Source organism: Patiria miniata, unplaced genomic scaffold (genome assembly GCF_015706575.1).
Source record: "Patiria miniata isolate m_02_andy unplaced genomic scaffold, ASM1570657v1 HiC_scaffold_20, whole genome shotgun sequence".
Classification (NCBI taxonomy): Eukaryota; Metazoa; Echinodermata; class Asteroidea; order Valvatida; family Asterinidae; genus Patiria; species Patiria miniata.
In genome coordinates this window covers 35,148,676-35,170,397 of record NW_024037059.1, presented here as the reverse complement: position 1 = coordinate 35,170,397, position 21,722 = coordinate 35,148,676, and the positions used below count along the sequence as shown (strand labels likewise).

At 39.7% G+C, this 21,722-nt stretch overlaps 2 protein-coding genes across 2 annotated transcripts; both read right to left on the bottom strand.

Moving 5' to 3' along the window:
* Positions 1–273: 273 nt before the first annotated feature.
* LOC119728835 (regucalcin-like) lies at positions 274–8,185 on the bottom strand. Its single transcript, XM_038201233.1, has 6 exons — positions 7,734–8,185; positions 6,576–6,750; positions 4,316–4,501; positions 3,993–4,208; positions 2,658–2,789; positions 274–1,644 (listed from the first exon to the last, which is right to left on the bottom strand). The coding sequence occupies exons 2-6, from the start codon at positions 6,727–6,729 to the stop codon at positions 1,439–1,441; spliced, it is 894 nt and encodes a 297-aa protein (XP_038057161.1). The 5' UTR covers positions 6,730–6,750; positions 7,734–8,185; the 3' UTR covers positions 274–1,438.
* A 3,019-nt stretch (positions 8,186–11,204) lies between these two features.
* Positions 11,205–20,643, bottom strand: LOC119728906 (regucalcin-like). Its single transcript, XM_038201335.1, has 5 exons — positions 20,322–20,643; positions 17,293–17,475; positions 14,174–14,389; positions 13,038–13,169; positions 11,205–11,618 (listed from the first exon to the last, which is right to left on the bottom strand). Exons 1-5 carry the CDS (start codon positions 20,491–20,493, stop codon positions 11,410–11,412), a joined length of 912 nt encoding a protein of 303 aa, XP_038057263.1. The 5' UTR covers positions 20,494–20,643; the 3' UTR covers positions 11,205–11,409.
* Between the last annotated feature and the right edge of the window lie 1,079 nt (positions 20,644–21,722).

Below are 21,722 nucleotides of genomic sequence, written 5' to 3'. Positions count from 1 at the left end.
TCCTCTAAAGTCACATGCAAATTGAGGTCACTGTAGTACATTAGTAATTTCATATAATTGATTCAGTATGGCAAAATTTGTAAGCTTCTTTACCATAAATCAGATGTTATAATTTTGCAATGTTAAAAGTAATGGACAACATTTGCAAAACATCGGAAAACAAAACTGCAAAATATTATGATGGTGAGTAAAAAAAAATAGTATGGACGAATAGCTTTTTCAAGTTCTACATCTGTTAACGGCCGAGAGCAAGCCGTTGACTTTGTGCAAATGCTCGGGTACACCAGAATATTCATGTAATATTTGTTCTCGCTCAGCTGGCACTGTGGCCTACGGGTTCTGTGCATGACAGATTCAGCGAGCTGCACTTTTTGACGGTTGAAAACGAACGGCATTTTTTTTCCCGGTGTTTTTCCAGCAACAATGGGCATAAACTTATTGAACAGCCCAGTGAAACGATGTCTGCTATAAAATAACCAGCCCTTAAATCGTTCTATTTCATGAAAATATGACAAATGCAAAAGTTTGCCAGACAGCTTTGGAAATCACAAAGCTCAGACTGTTCTGGCTCCATAAACAGTACCTTTGTGAATTTGGTTTCGAGACTAAATTGAATTTTTTTTAAAATTAAAAACATACCATAAAAGTCAGTCGGGCAGAACGTGGGCCTTTCATGTAACCTAATAGGACGTATTGACTGATACAAGTGGTTTCAAAGAGATATTCAGTACTTTTTTGTCATGCTTGTGTGTATGTGATGAACATAAAGCTCCATTTTTTCCGCCCCCACATACAAAAAGATCAAATAGTAACTAATATTGGAAAATTGAAATAGGGCTGTATAAACTCACCACCACTGCAGTAGGGTTATATACTGCAGAGGTAAATTATGTAAGGCTCAGTAAGCTTAATACAAAATTACATTACAAAAAAAGAAAAGCCTTTTTTAGTTTGTTTAAAGACTTCACTTAATTCGATCCTGCCAAATTGAAATACTAAATGCTTAACATGAGAAATAAATCAATGAAGTTCTTTTCTAATTAAAAAAACAATGCAGCTTCGGTCTGAGCACATGCCTCAAAGCACAAATTGAAGATATGTGTATATTTTTGCTGTAACAATGTATCAATTTGCATCATGGGCCATGCGATAAATTTCGGGTCAAAGTGTGACATTTTTCCTGTTCCCTGCCGTTCAAGTAGCATAAAGAATGACTTCAAACGATCTTTTATATGTTGGGTAGGTAGTTTGCTGTTCGTATCACTCTTGGAGGATGACTGCAGGGAGTGCCCCAGAGTTAAAAAATCATAGGTGTCAGATGAAGCAGGGACAGGAAGAACCCAAAATTTATAGACTGACTCTTAATTTAACAAGTCTTGTGACTCTGTGTAGTGGTCAAGTGCCAGACCATGTGTCACAAAATCGACACGGTACTATTTCAGCCAGCGTACTGGTAAGCGGGACGACCTTTGAACCCTAACCCCGTGACCTTGAATAACGAGCCAGCCAATGGCTGCTCTTGTTGTTTCTGTTCGCTAAGGCCATCCTTTGAGGTCGTGACATACAGCGTGTCCAGGTTCTTTCCTCCAAAGCAGCACGGCGTCACATACGCACAGGGGAAAGTAATGGTGTGCAACTTCTCCCCTGGAATATAAAAAGGGAAAAACATTTTTTGGGTCATTCTGTCACAAAGGGTTGTCTTTTCCTTTCCAGGTAATGCCCGAGCCCTAATATCTGCATCTATGCAGCATTGCTGTCAAGTCCATCCCAAGTCTGTCACAAGTCCTCACAAGTCCGTCACAAGTCTTCAAAAGTCCATCCTAGGTCCATCCCAAGTCTCTCACAAGTCTCTCACAAGTCCAACACAAGTCCAACACAAGTCCATCACAAGTTCATCATAAGTCCATCACAAGTCCATCATAAGTCCATCACAAGTCCATCATAAGTCCATCACAAGTCTAACACAAGTCCTCAAGTCCATTACAAGTCCTCACAAGTCCGTCACAAGTCTTCAAAAGTCCATCCTAGGTCCATCCCAAGTCTATCACAAGTCTGTCACAAGTCCATCACAAGTCCATCACAAGTCCATCACAAGTCCATCACAAGTCCTCACAAGTCCATCACAAGTCCATCACAAGTCCAACACAAGTCCAACACAAGTCCTCACAAGTCCATCACAAGTCATCACAAGTCATCACAAGTCATCACAAGTCCATCACAAGTCCGTCACAAGTCCATCACAAGTCCTCAAGTCCATCACAGGTCATCTCAAGTCCATCACAAGTCCAACACAAGTCCATCACCAGTCATCCTGTTCTAAGTCAAGTTACTTCAAACTTGTGCCATGACTTGTAGATTTGTGATAAACTTGTGATGGACTCAACTACAACACTACACCTGTGCCCATCTTCTATCGCATTTTTTTTAAAACCTTCTTTTTTGTTCTGTAGCCCAAATATATTTCATCTTTATGTTGGGCAAATTCTGCTTTAAAGATGGGAACACCTAAACTTGAAGGAAGCATACGACCTGCACATGAGTCTGGTACTGCCTCAGGTTCTGTGGATCAGTTTGTTCAAGTTTGCTTGTTGGGTGTGTTGGGGTTGTGTGTGGGTTTTTTTATGGGGGGGGGGGGTTGTTGTTGTTGTTGTTGTTACCTGTTAGCGGATTGTATCGATTGATGCTTGAGCTATCGAAGCAAGCCACCCACACCATGCCCTCTGTGTCTATTGTCATTCCATCGGGATATCCATCCTCCTCGGGGATCTCAATAGCAGGCCGTCGATTGCCTGCAACATAGGTCAAATTAAGAGGAAAAAAAAGAACTGAAAAGAAAAAAACTCTCAATGAAGTGGAGTTTGCAGAGACGTAGTCCAGTCTTGACAAGTCGATCACAAGTCGATCACAAGTCATTCACATGTTATAAACAAGTCGATCACATGTCGATCACATGTCGATCACAATCAGTCATGACTCAGTCACAAGTTGATCACAAGTCAATCGCAAGTAATTCAGGTCAATCCAGTCATCAGCAAGCAGTTTGCAGCAATTTAATGCAATTCCTACTTGACAAGTAAAACCAAGTCAGTCACAAGGTAGTCGTGAGTCACTCACGAGTCAGTCACAAGTCACTCTTAAGTCAAGTCAGGCACAAGTCAATCACAAGTCTGTCATGAGTCAGTCACAAGTCAATTACAAGTCAAGTTGCAGACTCAGTAACTGAGTCCCAGACCCAGTAACTGGGGCGCTAGAACTCCTTCTTTGACATTTTAGCTTGATCCAAGCCAAAATTCAAGGAGTACTAGTGCCGGCCAGTTAATGGGTTTAAAAGTCGCAAGGACTAGACAAGGAATTCCTTTATCATTGTTCATCCCTTTATCATTGCTCATCCCCTGTTTCATGCGGCCTTCCTTGTGATTTGACATGCGATTAATTTCAAATACGAATATAAATTTCTAGAAATTAAAAACCAGATCTGGACTTAAGAACAAAATTACAAGTAACAAGCATCTTCTTTGACAGAAAACTATGTACAAATCTAATCTAAGTTTTAAATTATAGACTAAATGCACTCTTTATAATTTATGCATCTCTGAAATTAATAAAAACTAGGGCCAAGTTCGGGCAAGGACCATTAGTCGACTAGTGGTTGATTTGTGACGTACCTTACGCCTGCGCACTAATAGCAATGTGCGAACGTCTCTAGTCAAACGCTGGTCAAAATGTCATCGCAAAACTTCTGGATCCTGGCTCTGTGCTAGCGTTATGAATGCGCGCGGCTATTGGTTACCAGCGAAGCAACCAACCCCAGTAGGCTGGTTCCAAATAGTCGACTAGCGTAGTAAACCACTGTCGACTAGACAGAGTTCGGGCAAACGTTAGTTAAATATTGGTCAACTATAGTCCTTGCGCGAACTTGGCCCAGGTTGGATGTGTTAAATTGTATTTTAAATTATGTTTAATAAATGACCAGAATGGGGTGATTCCCTTACTTGGTGTTCCTGTATCCAAACAGTAGTCGAATGCATCCACCTTGTGCGATAACGAATCGATGTAGTACATTGTCTTGTTGTCATGACTCCAGCATAAACCGTTGGAGATGTCAACACCATCGATGTGTTTGGTCACGGACCTGTCTACATCCAGACAGTAGAGGGAGCCCTGCTTGGGCTTCACTCTGGTCGGCGTTTCCAGTGGTCCAAGTGTCCCTTAAAACATAACACAAATTTTCAAAGAACATTATTCATCAAAGAAGATTTAATATTGATTCAATATTAAATCAGATGAATGAAAAATTTGGCTTTGTATTCCTTACCTGCCCAAAATCTGCCCCTTGCATCACACTTTCCATCGTTGAAGTGATTCTCGGGCCGATCTTGGTCCACCTCCCCGATGGGCGTGGCTACCCCGCCCTCCCAATCCAAAGAAAGGAAGCGATGTTTGCCAGTGATGAGCAGCACACCTGGTGTCTTTGTTGTCACAACACAGCCGACATTTTCATCTGCCAAAAAAAAGAAAAGGTTATTCACTGAAAGTCTTGCATCTGGTCTACACAATGGGCCGGATTAACCCATTCATTGGTGTTACAGGGTAATCCTGTACAATGGCACTGCCCGGCTCTAGCTCTTCACCATCTTCAAGTGAGTCAGCAAATGAGTCAGTCAGTCAGATAGGTGCACATGGGACAGGCTGGTTCTCTGGGACCCCTTACCGAACTGGACTCTATAATAGCAGTCCAATAGCAGTCCAATAGCATGTGCATGCTATTATAGCATTCACATAGCATTCACAGATGATGATGACTTGATGACTGCTAACTTTAGCAGTCCAGCATTCTCAATAGCATGCAGAATGAAAATAGCATTCCAAATAGCATGCAAGCTTCAAAGCATTCCACATAGCATGCAAGTGAAAGTGGGAGGACTAAAAATTGAGTATAGCATTCCAATTTAGCAGTCAGTTGTAAAATAATTTTAAAGTATAGCATTCCGTGGCTCAGCAAAGCCTGCAAACAGCATTCCAATATATAAGCCTATCGTATCATGGACTACAAGTCACATGACACAGTGATGACCTTCCATTCCACAGATTAACGGTCAGTGTGGGAAATTTGAAAACTGCAGTCAGTTGAATATTGTCAGCGCAGAGTGCAGTCAGGCTGCACATAGTCTTGCAAGAAATTGTAGGAATCATGGACATTAGCTTATGGTATGAATGCTTGTGGACATAATTTCATGTTCACATGCATGCACTCAACCTGTACATGACAAAATACATGTACACTGGATGATTGGCTGAATGGACTAAAGTCTTTGGAATTGAAAACTTCAAAGCAACAGTTTGGAGGCCTCCATACACGTGCAACACACTCACAAAACAGCTTGTATTTGGTAAGTGTACTAGGCTGTGGTGGTATTCAATTTTTGGCTTGATGAAGCCAAATTTTGGATGAAGCATATTTTGGTTTTGAGCATGTTTTGAGCATGTTGGTGTTCAAGGTGTTGAGATGTGAAGTCTTATTTATAAACATATATTCCTTAATTCCTCCATGATTGAATTTTTGAATCAGCTACATTTTGAATGAAGCACAAATACATGTACATGTAATTGTTTTTAAATTGTGATGCCAAATACAAAAGTGACTAGTGGTTGCTTCAAAGATAATTCAAGTTAAGCAGAAATATATAGTTGCATCAAATTTCTGGCCATTGCTTAAAGCATGACAATGTTAGACAAAGTGTTTCGATGTTTGTACGTACACCAAAGAATGAGGCTGATAAAGTCTTAAAGAACAAATTTGTAATTTTATATATTTTGATTGCAGGTCCACATCATAGGTCTTTTAAATTTCAAAATGTGTTGTTAAAAATGGTTCAGTGCATAACATTATTAGATAGGCCTAAAGCTTTAACACGGGAGTTATTTTGGGTGAATTGTGAAATTGAAAATGTACTTTGTAATTGTACGATGCCCGGCCCTGTCCTTGACACGATAGCAGTCGTGATAGCATTCACATAGCATTCATCATAGCATTCACATAGCATTCACATATAGCATTCACATAGCATTCCAGTTGAATGCTATGAAAGCATTCGTAATAGCATGCGAATGCTATAGCTCATTTAAATAATTTGGCTTCCTGACATGCTATCGGACTGCTATCGGACTGCTATCGGACTGCTATACCTCAATGAATGCTATATGAGAATGCTATTGGAGATAGCATTCATTTATAGCATTCGCATGCTATGCGGACTGCTATCGGACTGCTATCGGACTGCTATTGGACAGCAGTCATGTTCGGTAAGGGACCCCCCAAAAATACAGAAAAACTAAAAAAAAAAACCACCAACTTCAATGGCTCAATAATCTCAGAATGTGTAGAATTTCATGGTTAATTGCAAATTATACCCAGAAATTCTGCATATAAAGATTCTGAGCTTAGAAGCCGGTAAGCAGTGAGCACCGATTTTCTGTGCTGGCTAGCTGTAAGCACATTATGCAGTTCATATATAGCACAGAATTTCCTGGTTAGCAGAACTTTGGTAGCAGAAATCGGCTCTTAATTACTATACCAATTTTCCTTGTCTCATGTTTCTGAGTCTCCGGATCCCAGCGATGTACAACTCCACTGATGTGGTCAATGAAGTACAAACACTGATCGACGTCGTCCCAATGAGGTCCTTCCAGCAACACCCCACACCTCTCCAAAACCACAGACACAGACATTTTCTAGGTCCTTTTTTCTATCTGATAGATGTTAAAGGGAATATACATCATTTGCTTTTGCTGCAATTTTCAGAAATGGATGGAATTGGGGGGCTGGAAATATATAGCAAATATAGTTACACTGACTTTTTTGAGGTTCTGGGTTCGAAAATGCTATAAAAACCAAGAAAAACAATCATTTTCCTGTAGTCTGGTTCCCTGACTCCATATAAGAAGAAACAGAGCAGTTTACATACATTGGGGAATTGTAAGGTCACTGAACCAGTCTAGCTGGCTTTTACCCGTTCGTAGCTGTGTAATCGATTGCAAACAAGTGCGATGGTCAACTGGGGCCAGTATTTGAAAAAAGCCAGTTTTTCCAACGCTGATCGGCCGATCAGCGTTGGAAATTGATACAAAAATACCACTTTTCTTGAAAATGACAGTATACCAGGTGCCATGATTTTACAGGATGCTTTACATTATCATTCACTAACAGTCTAGTAAGGTATTTCAAAATGATTTGGTAGTTTTATTTTTTGATGTTTGCAAATGTTGTATTTTCCCTTTAAGAAAAAAAAAGCAAGAAAAAACAGAGACAAATTTAAGGGACAAATTAGAAACCCAAGTTTTAGAGTTTGTTTACCATGGCTTTATATATTTGAACCTTGTTGATAGACACCAATCTGAGTGTCAGTAAATAACGGTATTTAACCCCCCCCCCCCCATTTTCTTTATTCCTCATTTATTTATTTAGTTGTGTGGTTTGAGAGTACGTTGTGTGTACGAGTACGTTGTGTGTACAAGTAGGCGTGTAAATTCACAGTAAAGTCATGCATATTCATAATTGTGTTAAGTCAGCCAGTCATGGAACGTGATGTGTGTGCAGAGGAATTGGTTGTCATTATACTGACAGACTCCATAACCACAACTCTATATAGATGACCATATTCCAGAATCCGCTTCCATAAGTTATTCAAAATTGCCAACCTTCAAAGTAATAATTTACAAATTAAAAAACTCACCCGGAAAGAAATTCAACAAGCTTGTTGTGTATCACTATGATAACAGGATCAATCGGTCACAGGGCGCAAGGTCTAAAGGCCAGAAAGATACAGAACACTCACAATTAGAAAACTCCATGCAGCTAGCTGCATATAAAGGTGGTACATCAAAAGCAAATAAGTACACACAATCGTTTACAATGATTGGGTAACTGTGTCCTTGAACTTTGTAGTGTCCTAAATAAAGGCAGTGTGTATTGCACAAGGGGCGTTTTTGTGTGTGCTTATGGCAAACTGAACGCAAAGGCCTATAATAGGGTTTATAAAAGGGATCATTTGGGAAGTATAAACTTAGACTTGTTGAACTGAAGCAGCAAACTTTTTTATTTCATTGTTCAGAAACCAATATGGAAACAAATAAGTATCCAGGCACCACTTCTTTGGTCGTGTACAAAGTCTAAGGAGATCGAGTCGAGTGCATTGTACAAAGTATTTCCGAACAAAATTGGAAGCGTTGTTTAGTGTCAGATTCGTGTCTTTTCAACCTTTTTGCAATGACTGACCTTCATTGAGATGATAAATGATGAAAATAGTGCCGTCAGGATCCAATATTCTTTCCGTCAATTTCATAGATCCGCGAAAAAATTGTAATTCCATAATTAAATGGGGCGGATTTCTTCAAGTTTCAATCAAAATTGAGACATATTGCTGCAAAAAGGCAATTTAAAGACGATCCATTCTTTTGAGAGCAACTTTTAAGGAGGCGGGGTTAGAGGAAGGGATTCTGATCTGACAAGTGTACATCTTTGAAAAGAGTTCCATACCTGGACATCACTGACACCCTGTGCACAAACCCTATGAGACTGGGCTGGAAAATTCCAAGTCTTTTCTCAGAATATGCTTCAATATTTTCCATGCTAAATTTTTAGGACATGTTATTGCTTTCTGATGGCTGATAGGTCGATCACTGCAGGGAGAAAGGAGTGATGTCCATGTATGAAATTCTTCCCAAACCGATTTATTCTGGACTAAAAACCACACAAAAGCAACTAACTCAGGGAGAGGGTTAAAATTGGTTGTTTTTTAAAAATTTGTTTTAATATAACCTGAATTTCATATCTTTTATTGAAGATATATAATTTGCAAGTCAGAATTGTTCCGCACACATAAAGCTCTATTATTGCAGAAGTTTATTCAGTGGCGGTTCTTTAAAATTTATTATTAGAAAAATGTTCCAAAATGTAGTCTTATTTTAAACGCAGGAGTTCCATTTGTTTATTTATCTATTTACCTATCAAAATCTTTATATAAACATTGAACACACAGGCACGATATATTCAAATAGTCTTAGTTATTAAGAAAAATTACCTTTTCAAATATACATGTATAAAATTCGGACGCAAATTTGCATAATGCCCAATAGTTATTTTCTTCACCACAATTTCTTTTTTTTACACTTTTTATGTAGCTGTTTTTTAAAGCTATAGTCCATCATTTGCAGCCATCCGAAAAAGTAACTGCCGTATTATTGTTGAAAAACATACTTGGTTGAAAGATAGTAAGTGGACTAAACTCCCTGTGAAATTAATCTTTCTGGCAAGCTATCATTTTGGAGTAACCAACAAAAGAAGGCCTTTCCAACGGTGCGTCTTAAGACGCACCAAAGGAAAATTTAAATTAGTAGTTCGTTTTGTTATTCGGCGCAGCGCGCGCAAGCATTGGCACGACGCACAGGCGCGCGCGGTTGCTATAATTCGTCGGATCAGTGCGCGACATCGCGTATAGCTGCAATTCAAAACAATTCAAAACATAATTCAGCGACTTTTGATTTGAAATTGAGATCCTAGAATGCTGTTTTTCTTGGGATACACACAGTGGCGTCACCAGACTTTTCAGTCTGGGGGGGCACAGGGGGGGCACCAGCATTTGATGGGGGGCACTTAGGTGGATACGGATCGCCGTCCTGGGGGAGGGGTCTAAGGGGTGCCCCCCTCCCCTTTGGAAAATTTTCGCATACGGAGGATGGGCTAGATGCAAAATGGTGCCACATTTGATGCTAAATTCGATCTGAAGATATCTCCAGAAATTGCTATTTAACCAACTCAGATGATGGGAGTTGAATATAACAAAATATATATATAATTTTTTACCAACCCAAATCTCAGATGGGGGGGCACTCGGGGGGCACTAGGTTTTCCAGGGGGGGCACGTGCCCCCCCTGGCCCCCCCTTGGCGACGCCACTGGATACACAGCTGAAGCTGAGCTGAAACTTCATCAGGTTAGTTGTTCAGTATCCTTCATTAGATTTTGAACACTTTTGTTGCTTCAAACGAACAAAATGCACAAATTACAAATGATGGACTATATCTTTAAATGATATACTTGATAGTTGTTAGTGTGAATATCATAATTGCATTAACGTCAAAGAGTTATCAACCATTGCCATTGATTTAAATTACACACAGGTCAAATTATCGATTGCACTATTACTGAAATAAAGACATATCTTAACAAGAACAGCAAAAACAAGTTTTAAATCAAACATAATAAAATATAATGTTCAAATTATAAATTGGCTGACTTTTATCATACTTTTGGACAGCGTTTTGTCAGAATGCTGATATATTAGGAGCTTGATTCTTGAGTGCACAAAACAGGCATGATATTTGACCCTAGGAAAAAAGATACGGAAATGTGTTCTGCAGACCGCCAAAAGTTTAATGTTACTGTCGTAGTACGACAGTAACATCCCAAATGTCAAAAAAGGAGTTCTATCGACCCAGTTAGTGGGACTAATCTCAGGGTAACATGTTTCCAAAAATAAAAGAAGTGCGTGGCATCTGGTGGAGCATCTAAACTTTTGAAGCATCTTTTAGAGAATATATTCAAAAGAAAAGTATTCAAAATCCGATGCAGCCTCAAAAAAGAAAAAAAGAAAAAAAAGAAAAAGAAGGGGGTGGGCCATTGGGGTTTATTGGTGGTTTTCAAGGAATGGATGGAGCAATAACAAAACATGAATTGGTTCTAGTAAAACAATATTCAAAATAATAAAAACGGTAAGACGGTTTCAGCTGAAACAAATTGCAGTTGCAATGCTGTCACTCAGAGCTTCCAAATAGGGGAATGGAAATTGATTTTCTCTTCTTAAAAATGTTTGCAAACAGGACGTGGGTCCTTCAATTTAATGAGACTTTTGACATATTAGGCCTATACAACCATCATGTAATCGGCAGGGCGTAAATCCGGGGTGGGGGTGGGGGTATATATCCTCCTCCCCCCTTTTTTGGCCGGGGAGGGGGGGGGGGTGGACTGTTGAATCATCCCACCCCCCCCCCACACTTTTTCGTGATGAGAGAAAAAAATTGATTTTGAGGTCATTTTTCAACATCCCAACAACCAAAATGTATTCAATAGCACTGAAAAGTGGTGAAACGAAGAACAAAAGCTTTTAAAATGCGCCTATTTGATTTTTATGATTTGATTTTTAATTGTTTTTTTTTTTTTATGTATTAGCATGAATACATGAATGTTCAGAATTTCCTGGGTAGCACTGCCAAAACTCCCAAGACTAGATATCCATCTTGTTAATGGGACCGGCAGTATTAGGGACATCCAGCCTTGCACCAATACTACCAAGTCATGCCCTGGATCTCTTAAAGCCGAAGTCAGGAACAACGCCAACATTTTTGCAACCCATTAATCTGCAAAGTCGGCACCAGCAAAACCTCTGACCCCTAACCCCGTGACCCTAAAGACAGAACCGGCCAACGGCTGTTCTTTTTTCACGACTTCATCGCTGAGCCCAACTCGTGTGCAAGTCACATACAGTTCGTCCAAGTTGGGCCCTCCAAAGCAACATGAGGTGATGTTAGTAGTCGGAAACATGATGGTTTGAAGTTTCTTACCTGAGTATGGGAAGAAAATAAGACTCGCTTTTACAAAAGTGGCAATGCCTGCAAATTCATTGCACTGGCAGTTATTGGACAATTGTACACCTACGTGATTATCTTTACCTATTCCAGGACAACTTTCCTAAGCATTTGTATAAATGAAAAATAGTACTTTATAAACCTCAAAATCAATATTATTCAATATTCAAGCTTATTCAATATTCATACCTTATCATACAACCTTTTTCATCTGAACTGTATCCTTTTTTTATAGTAACATTTACTCATTTTTTTTATACTAGATTATTTCAAAATTGTGTTCCCTGTACTCATCAACAAATGTAACTTATTCTCTCTCAAGAAATTTTCAACTTGTATGTTTCATTCCAACCAAACAACCTCCGTTTTTTTTTCTTTTTGGAAGTCTACAAGCCTCTGAAAATAAAAACACAAGGATTTTGTGTTGCCGGTACAAACAGATCCGCTTTGCAAGGAGACTGGTTGCCGGACCGCGCATAATTGATACTGATTGTTGGGCGGGAACCAGCCTACCATGTGAGAACGGAATTATTGTTCGACAGGCAATTATTCCAAATTTGTATTAAAAGTAAAAGTATTCAATTGCCAAAACATGGGCTGATTTTTTGGGGGGGTCGGTGCCTCATTCTAAAAGGGAATAACTTTTTTATCGCTCGAAAAATAGCAATTTAGAAATGGAATATATTTTTAAGGGAAATGCAACTTTAATAAGAGGAACACAAGGTGTAGATCAAAAGATGGTTTACAAATTCCCAAATGCAGTAGATGGTATTTATAAGTGCACCTCTGCCTGTTTATTGTTCAAATCTGAATGTAAATACATTTCAAAATCTAATTTGAATATTTGGCCACAGGGGCATGGGCGTATCAAGGTCATTTTGATGGGGGGTGGGGGGGGTTAAACATTTCTTGCAAAGGGCACTTGCAAATTCCGTGCTGAAATGTAGACATTTTTTTTTTCTCTGGACACTTTGCCTCCGTAAAATATAAGGAGGGGGGGGGGGGGGTAGGTACCATAGTGTCGATGGGGGCGCTGTTCAAAACCAACGATTATGCACACTAACGTACAATATATTGTGTTTTTCAGGGTGATACATGCGCAAAATTCACAAAACAGCACCCGTAATGGGCGATGACACAAAAAAGGGCAAGACTTGTGTTTAAAAGGGCACTTGTATAGAAAAAAAGGCACTTGTTAAAAAAAAAAGGGCACTTGATAAAAAAAGCGCACTTGTTAAAAAAAAGGGCACTTGTTAACAACAGAAGGGCACTCTTTACAAATATTAGGGGGGGGGGAGTTAAGCGCTTGTGAAAAAAGGGCATTTGAATGGAAACGGGCAGTCTTTACAAAATATTGGGGGGGGGGGGGTAAATCCCATTTTGAAATTAATTTACCAGTCGTGGGGTCGTATCGGATGATTTGTGCCTTGCTGAAGCATGCTAACCATAGCATGCCCTGTTCGTCGATGCACATGCCGTCGGGCCAGCCTTCCTCTGCAGCCACTTTAACCGCTGGGCGACGGTTACCTTTTAAGATAAAGAATGGAACAAAAACTCATAAGTCGAATAGATGTTTGTACTCATTAATTTTGAGGTAATGATGATGGACTCCATTCATGTATCTCAAACTGGTTCCCAACCCCCAATTGGAGTAAATAATGTAGTGATCGGGAACCAGTCAGCTGGCAGGGCGAATCTGTTCGTGCACACAAAAGCAACCAAAATGAAAGCCTTTCTTTTCAGAGGTTCACAGACGCTCAAGAATTGAAAATGAAGGGATCCTTGCTTTTCATTAAAAATAAAATGTACAAGTTATTAGGAGAAAAATATATTGGTCTTGTTGTAGAGCACTGGCTGTACATTGTTAAGTTCGGCCAAGAAAAAAAAAAGTTGGGAGAGATGATGGCCAATTAAATTTGTTAAAGGGTCCATGAAATACATTTTTCTTTGGAAAATATTTTGTGCAACTATTTCTACTCCCCTTTAATGTATAAAACTGTTTGACATCCCTCGCTGGTGTAGAAAAGGGCAATTCTTTAAACATTTAAAATGTTCAATGCTTTCCCGGACATCTGAGGGCGCTGTTGCTGTGATGTCATTTCAGGGAGACAGTTTAGGAGTTTTCTGTTCAAATTATGAACCCTAACTTTGCTCAATGAAAACATCCCTGAGAAAAGTTTACTCATTAACTTACTGCTATGTACTGACAACGAATCATCGCAGAAAAGAAAATTTACGACAGCAAAATATCCAAAATACTGGCAACTTTTGGTGCTGAAATAACTGCAACATTGAGGTTTCTGCCTGAAATGACATCACACTTTGGCTCATGAATATGGAAATTTTCATTAGCATGAACACCAAAATGGCACCAAAATACCCTTGAAAATGGCAAAACAAAAATTGAAAAATAAGATTAAATGGGATACAGAGTTGCATTTTCAGGGATTGCATTAAAAAAAAAATCATTGCATGGGCCCATTAATTTTCAATTTTTTTTTTGGGGGGGGGGGGCCATTAGTTTCACATACTTGTTTTTCCAGTTTCCAGGTCGTAATCGAAAGCCTCGATTAGCCTGGTCAATGTGTCAACGTAGTACATGATCTTATTGTCAAGGGACCAGGCTATGCCGTTAGAGATGTCCAAGTCCTCTGCGTGCTTGGTGACAGACTTGTCAGTGTGCAGACAGTAGAGGGAGCCCTGGCGCCGACGCACTTCGACGGGCTTGTCCTCTGGACCCATAGTCCCTGTGCACAAATGTTTCATAAACAAAACAAAATTTGTAACATTTACTCAAAGCATGTGAACTATGCATCTGTTTTCAAAGGGAATTAGAAACTGCATGTTAAGATATGCATGTAAAGAGATTCAAGATGCAGTTTTGTTCCAGATACATGTAATTAGCTGTTTCGGTGTACACACCGAAACAGCTCTTGTTTCTGTTATTTTTTTTTTTCTCTTTTATTTTTCAGACTTTTTTCTCATAGGATAACACGTGTTTTCGTTCTACAAGTCACTTTTGGCTTTTTTTCAAATCCGATCGACTTCAAACCTGGCACACACTTAGACCACCATCTGAAGATGTGTGCCGAAACTTTTCGTCATGCTGACGTCATCATGTGATTTATTATGGAATTTTGAATATTTAATTTTTCCCATAGACTTTGTACACAGAATTTTTTTTTTAAATGTCAATTTTCAAAGGGCATTTTCGACACTTTGCCAGTAATTCATTTACACCAATCTTTGTCCAAGCAATGACCCTAATTCAAACAACATTGTGTAATGATGACGTCATGATGACGTCATCTGGTGTTTATTTATAGGCAATTAAATTGTGACACTTTTAATATTTAAAAATGCATAAGAAATCAACCGTACGCGTCCGCAGCATTCTGTTGCCTGCAAGTGGTAGAGTAGGTTGAGGCCTTTATTTCATTCAGTGTGCGTAAAATCACGTGACCCTTGCTTCCGGTCGAAAAAGGCCCAAACCGGAAGTGGCTTATTATTTAAAAGTGGTAATAGATATGAACTTGCTTTTAACGGTGTTAGTCTCTTGGCTGATAGTTTTCTTCAAATCTTCTACCGATGACGTCATACAATCTTCGAGCGCCCTCTAGCGACAGGTTGAAAATTTTCAAAAATGTATTTTGAATAGATGTCTGTGGCGAAGTTTGTCGGAATCGCCTAAATATTGGTGTATATGATGACCTTGACCCACTTAAGACGTGTGCGAAGTTTAAGGTGTATGACGTCATCAGACCGGAAGTTATAATAAAAAGACCCTTTTTCCTTAGAAAATTCCTGAAAAATCAACCATGGCAGTTTTTATATTAGTTCTTACTTTAATTGTCTATTTAAGGGTAGGTCTAAAATATTTCAAAGCTTCGAGGCAATAAGCAAACTTGGACATGCCCTGCGCACGCTTAAAACTTCAGGTTGACAATAACTCTGCTTTAAAACATGCACAGTCCGCAATGTACATGTACAAGCACGTACGTTGTACATATCGTATGTCAGTCAGCCCGCGCGCAGCGCACGTGTTGCTGAGGTCAAATCCTGTCCACAGTGACCGTTTTAGCCGATTTCCGGCTGACTTTGACAGATTTCATGTTCATGCTTAGTCAGGGACGTAGCATAGACACTATTTGTATAGAATACGCATGTACATGTTCATTCGACCTGGATGAAACTCCTTTACTGCAGTCATTAATAAAACGGTCGAAACAGCTCAGTGTTTGTCCACAAACACATTTCTAGTTGTTTTTGTTTCCCATCTTTTCTTAGAAATAGTTTTAAAGGGAAAATACAACATTTGCAAACATCAAAAAATAAAACTACCAAATCATTTTGAAATACCTTGCTGGACTGTTAGTGAATGACAGTGTAAAGCATCCTGTAAAATCATGGCACCTGGTATACTGTCATTTTCAAGAAAAGTGGTATTTTTGTATCAATTTCCAACGCTGGTCGGCTTTTTTTCAAATACTGGCCCCAATTGACCATCGCACTTGTTTGCAATCGATTACACACCTATGAACGGGTACAAGCCAGCTAGACTGGTTCCCTGACCTTACAATTCCCCAATGTATGTAAACTGCTGTTTCTTCTTATATGGAGTCAGGGAACCAGACTACAGGAAAATGATTGTTTTTCTTGGTTTTTATGGCATTTTTGAACCCAAAACCTCAAAAAAGTCAGTGTAACTATATTTGCTATATATTTCCAACCCCCCAATTCCATCCATTTCTGAAAATTACAGCAAAAGCAAATGATGTATATTCCCTTTAATCCTCCTCTGCACACACAGTTGTTTTTTGCAATGCTTCCAAGGATTGGCTTTGTGTTTTCCTTTGTTCCCTGATCTAAACCTTTCCCATAGACTTAGTGCACAAACCGGCGTTCGAGGACAATAGCCACCGTCGTTCGAGGAAGAATGGCCCCTTTGTGCTCCTTTTGTTGTCTGTCCTCGAGCGTAATACAATACAGGAACACAGCTCAGTGGAAACTTGCAGTAGACTCATTTTGTGGATTTCAGTATACTTTTGTACATGAACTGTAGTTCCATAGGAGTTTCATTTTTTATAAGAACTGTTTTTAAATTGCGATTTGTTTCTTTTAATTTACTTTCTTGTTGCAGTTTTTTAGTTCATTTCCGTACTTAGAGTCATTTTCCACTAGTGCTGTGTGGGTTTTGGGTTTCTAACTTATTTTCCATTGGTATTTTTTCTTTTAACTTAGTTGTTTTCTGTAATTTTCTCCCACAATTTAATCCAATGGTTAATTTTTTTTATCCTTGGCAAAGTTTTATTTTTTGTTCTCTTTGAAAAGTTCCCGGCGTTTTGGTTTTTATATTATTTGCCTGGGTTTTTGACCCAGACTGAGATTTGTTTTGAAGTATTTGAGAAAACAATTTTTTTTATTAATTTTAATTAAGGATAGCCATTGTTGTTGTTTTTTTAATCAGGTTGAATTAAATTTTTGAGAAGTCTATTTTGTTTCCTTTTCTTTTTGTCCCAGCTTAATAACTAAATCGCAACTTAATCATTTTGAACCAGGATTTTTCTAGTGAGCCATTTTTTGCCGTTAATGTCGCTCAAACATTTGGGACTCTCAAGTCGAGAAATAAAATGTACATTTTATGACTGACCTGCCCAAAGTCTTCCTTTGGCATCGCATTTGCCATCGTTGAATCTGTTCTCGGGTTTATCCGCATCCACGTTAGCGACGGTTGTCAAGGCCCCAGTCGACCAATCAAGGTAAGCGAAACGGAGCCTGGCGGCAAGGAGAAGCTTGCCCGATGTTGTCGTGACGATGGTTCCTGCATTTTCACCTGTGGAACAGAGACAAAAATAAGGAAAAGAATTGAATACATCTTTGATTTGGTTGGTTGATGGAAGCATATAGTGTGGAGTATGTAGGGGTATGTGGGCAAATTGCAATCCAAGTTTCTAGCGCTTTTGCTGAAATTCTAAGGGAGATATTTTTGCAACCTTTCAACGGTTACACCTCTATGTTCCGACACCCCTATGTTCCAACTGCACATATTCCTATTCCTAACCCTAACCCTAACCGGGAGTAACACAATCTAGGTTGTCGGAACATAGGGGTGTCGGAACATAGAGCAGTCACCCTTTCAACTGTCCCCTCCCCCCTCTTCCTGCTTACGATATTCTATCCCATGCAGACCCTATCCCCATCTGCCATTTTTGTACAAAAAGCCTGACTAGATATATTTGGGGCGACCAGGTGGGGTGAACAAAATCTTTTGGTATTTAATTAGCTCAGTTCAGTTGGTAGAGCACTAGAACGAAAGATCAGAAATGTTGCATCCGGACGCCGGTTTTTTCTTCATAATATCTGTATTATCTCAATGAAGTTCAGTCACTGCAAAAATGTTGCAAAGACATGAATCTGGGACTGAGAAACATTTCCAATTTTGCTAGGAAATACTTGGACAATTTTCTTGACTCTCCAAAAACTTTGTACACAACTGCTGAAGTGGCATAAAGTAGGCCTACTACTACTAGTACTCAATAAGCCCTGCTCCAGTCATAGATTTCTTTGTTCAACTTGTCATTTGTTTTATATTTAGGCCTAGGCCTAATTATAATTAGGCTAGTATTAAATAAGGGAAAAAAATCTATATATGGCCCTCACTAAGGCCAAAAAAAAAATAATATTCGGTCTCTGGTCAGACCAAAGTTCCGGAATTGAAGCGGCCACGCGGCTGTTTTTTTTTTTTTTTTTTTTTTACTTCCAAGCTTGGATTGTACCAGGGGTGTGAGTGACCTCTGACAAAAATAGCTGAAAACAGCTGAAAACAGCTGAAAAAAACTGAACTTTGGAAATTTCCTATACTTTTGTACACAGCAAGTGAGGGAAAATAGCTGAAATCCAAAACAAAAAAAGCTGAAATCAGCTATAAAGCTGAGATTTCACACCCCTGTTGTACAAACAAGGTGGGTACTATGTTGCTTCTTTGGTGTCCTCATGTACATTGGTGTCCTCCATAATTTGCCTTGGTGCAATCCTATGGTGCAATTTCCCATTCCTTGGTGCTCTTTGGTAAACAAAATTGAGGTGCGGAAATTGAGGGCGCTGTTGGAGCTACCGCGGAACATTTTGGAAAAAAAAAAGATTGACGCGCATGATTAAAAGCGACGCGCGCGCTGACCAGAGACCGACTTATTTTTTTTTTGGCCTAACAGTAACAATGTAAAACAACTCCATGCAAAGTGCAATGACCTTTCAATCATCATTAAGCGATAACATGTCTTAAAAAGTCAGATTTAGCAAGGAAAAATTTTGAAGCATTTACTCAGAAACTTTGAGAAAGCACTTAAAAAATTTCAGACTAGCCTCAGTCATAGGGTTTTCTTTCCCTTAACATAACAATTAAATCTCACCGGCGATCTACTAAACAACTGAATTATGTTAAAAAGTTCAAGTTCAAAGGTGAGTAGGCCTAGCCCGACTTAAAAAAAAAATCCCCCACCAGGCCATGGCCTCTACCTGGAGATGGACCATGGCCATGGAATTTGGAGAACAACTTGTTGTTTGCAACAGGAACGATGCCCCTTCTCCCAACCATTACACTTAGCCCGACTGCGTCTGGCCGTACAGTACTATCGCAAGCTCTGTAGTACGGCCAGACGCTGAATGCTTCCAAAAAGACTGAATTTTTTTGGCCGCTGATGTAGCGATTTTGCTACATCTTTTGATCGAGATTATCTTTTCATCCAGGACAAAAATTTCCACAGTTAAGGTTCTTAGTCGTAGAGCAACTCATACCTTTTCGAAAAAACGTTCTTTGGTCTCAATATTTTCATCCATCTGGCCAAAAGACGACTTTCAGTCATCATCTTCCACAAATATCGTCCCGAAAATGCTCCCCCATGCGATTTCAAAATGGCGGCCGCGCTGTAACTCATGAATATGCATGAAAAGTCTGTGACGTATGACCTCGTGTTTTTGGACGTGCGTGCGGCGGCGCCGTACGTACATATGTACATGTACATGTACATTACTTGTAGACAGCCCAGTACGTGCATGCACACCGCCGCGCGGACGTACGTGTGCATGCACGTACTGGGCTGTTGTCTACAAGTAATGTACATGTACATGTACGTACATGTACGTACGGCGCCGCCGCACGCACGTCCAAAAACACGAGGTCATACGTCACAGACTTTTCATGCATATTCATGAGTTACAGCGCGGCCGCCATTTTGAAATCGCATGGGGGAGCATTTTCGGGACGATATTTGTGGAATATGATGACTGAAAGTCGTCTTTTGGCCAGATGGATGAAAATATTGAGCCCAGAGAACGTTTTTTCGAAAAGGTATGAGTTGCTCTACGACTAAGAACCTTAACTGTGGAAATTTTTGTCCTGGATGAAAAGATAATCTCGATCAAAAGATGTAGCAAAATCGCTACATCAGCGGCCAAAAAAATTCAGTCTTTTTGGACGCATTCAGCGTCTGGCCGTACTACTACAGAGCTTGCGATAGTACTGTACGGCCAGACGCAGTCGGGCTACATTACACTCAGCAAAATTAACGCCCATGCAATTGTGCGCTGATCCGTTTGTCCGTGGTTAGCCCAGCTAGCTAGCTACATCGATGTGTAGGCCGCGCCAACAGCCGGGCCGCGCCGAGGCAAGTCTAAACTTACCAACATTAACTTTCTCATGACAGCTGTCCGCGGGACGGTAGCGATGCACAGTGTTGCCCAGAATATCTACGAAATAAAGGGTCTGGCTAGCAGCGTGCCAATGCGGTCCCTCGAGCAACACACCGCAATTCTTGACTACTGCTTCGATCTTTATTTTGTCAGAATTCGCCATGTTACCTGCAGCTACTGCAATTTCGTTGCACGAAAAGGGGCGTACATCATGTTATATGTACATGTTAATATGTGTAGCACCGGCCGCCGGCGTCGCGGCTTTGCGGACAAAGTGCAGCTGGGCCGGCCAAGGTCGAATAAAGATAATACATGTACATGTATGATATGGAACGCCAAAGAGGCATTTATGATATTGTATGCAAGTTGTTTATTTGCCAGTTGTTTTTTTTTTTTTTATATACATACGACCCATTTTATATCACAATTGTTACTTTACAATTACTTTTTTTGCCAATTGTTAGGCAAGGCAAAAATAAATTATACTTTACTGAAGACAGTGTATATCTGCCTTCAATTTTTCAGACTTTACTATATTATTTAATTTAATATAGCTCTAGCTATGACCATGACACACTGAAAGTCTGAAGCCGAGGTATTTGCTTTCAAAGGCGAAAGTGAACTTGTACTTCACACATACTAAATGAATTCTCACAATCTACAAACAAAAGGAAATTTTTCAGTATGATGAAGACGTTATCAAAGCTGGGTCGTATGTATAAAAACTAGCATTTGCTTTTACTACCCATTTTAAAGCATTTACTTGCATTTGTATTGTAACGGACAGTCTATGCAGCACTTTCGTTGTCATTGCTTTCTAGCGCTAGTGCTCCCCGGCGGAGAGGCTACGGCGGCGCGTACCTGACCTGGTTTTGGGTCTGGCTAGCGTGCGCTCCTAGCCTGAAACGGGCTCTATAAATAGGCTGGCTAAGTGGGGTTCTTTTGTTCAATTGCGCGGGAAGTTGATTCCAGGGTTGAGTAAAGTTGTAACATTTTAATACATTTTGTGAAATTGTGCATGTCCATATGCAGGGAATTGAACAGTTGCAGTTCTGGTAGCGGTGCGGCAAGTTGCCCGCAGAGTCCGCTTGGCGAAATAAATGAGATCTTCTTTCAGAGTTAGAAATCCCGTCTGTCTGTCCCAAAGTTTTCTTGCGTTTGGCCGGATTTGGCTGACAAGAGCCCAGATGGATCCCGCTACAGTATGAATAAAAATGAAGCAAATGCTTTTACTGGAAAGCATTTGCTGAAAGCTAAAAGTGTTTTCTTTTTACTTGTTAGCTTTTGCTAGACTAGAAGTGTTTACTTCATTTCGTATGAATAAAAACGAGTAAATGCTTCAGATTTCAAGTATTTAGTGGTCATTTTTCAAGGCTGGGTTGGGGCTACCTT

Bases quoted from the DNA above. Each gene is read 5' to 3' on its own strand.
- LOC119728835 (XM_038201233.1), bottom strand. From the start codon at position 6,729: ATGTCTGTGTCTGTGGTTTTGGAGAGGTGTGGGGTGTTGCTGGAAGGA. The intron at 4,209-4,315 runs GTAAGGAATACA...TTATGTTTTAAG, and splicing joins AAGGGGCAGATTTTGGGCAG to GGACACTTGGACCACTGGAA. The intron at 1,645-2,657 runs GTAACAACAACA...TTTATATTCCAG, and splicing joins TCGATACAATCCGCTAACAG to GGGAGAAGTTGCACACCATT.
- LOC119728906 (XM_038201335.1), bottom strand. From the start codon at position 20,493: ATGGCGAATTCTGACAAAATAAAGATCGAAGCAGTAGTCAAGAATTGC. The intron at 17,476-20,321 runs GTAAGTTTAGAC...TCTGTTCCACAG, and splicing joins TCATGAGAAAGTTAATGTTG to GTGAAAATGCAGGAACCATC. The intron at 13,170-14,173 runs GTATGTGAAACT...TTATCTTAAAAG, and splicing joins CCTGGAAACTGGAAAAACAA to GTAACCGTCGCCCAGCGGTT.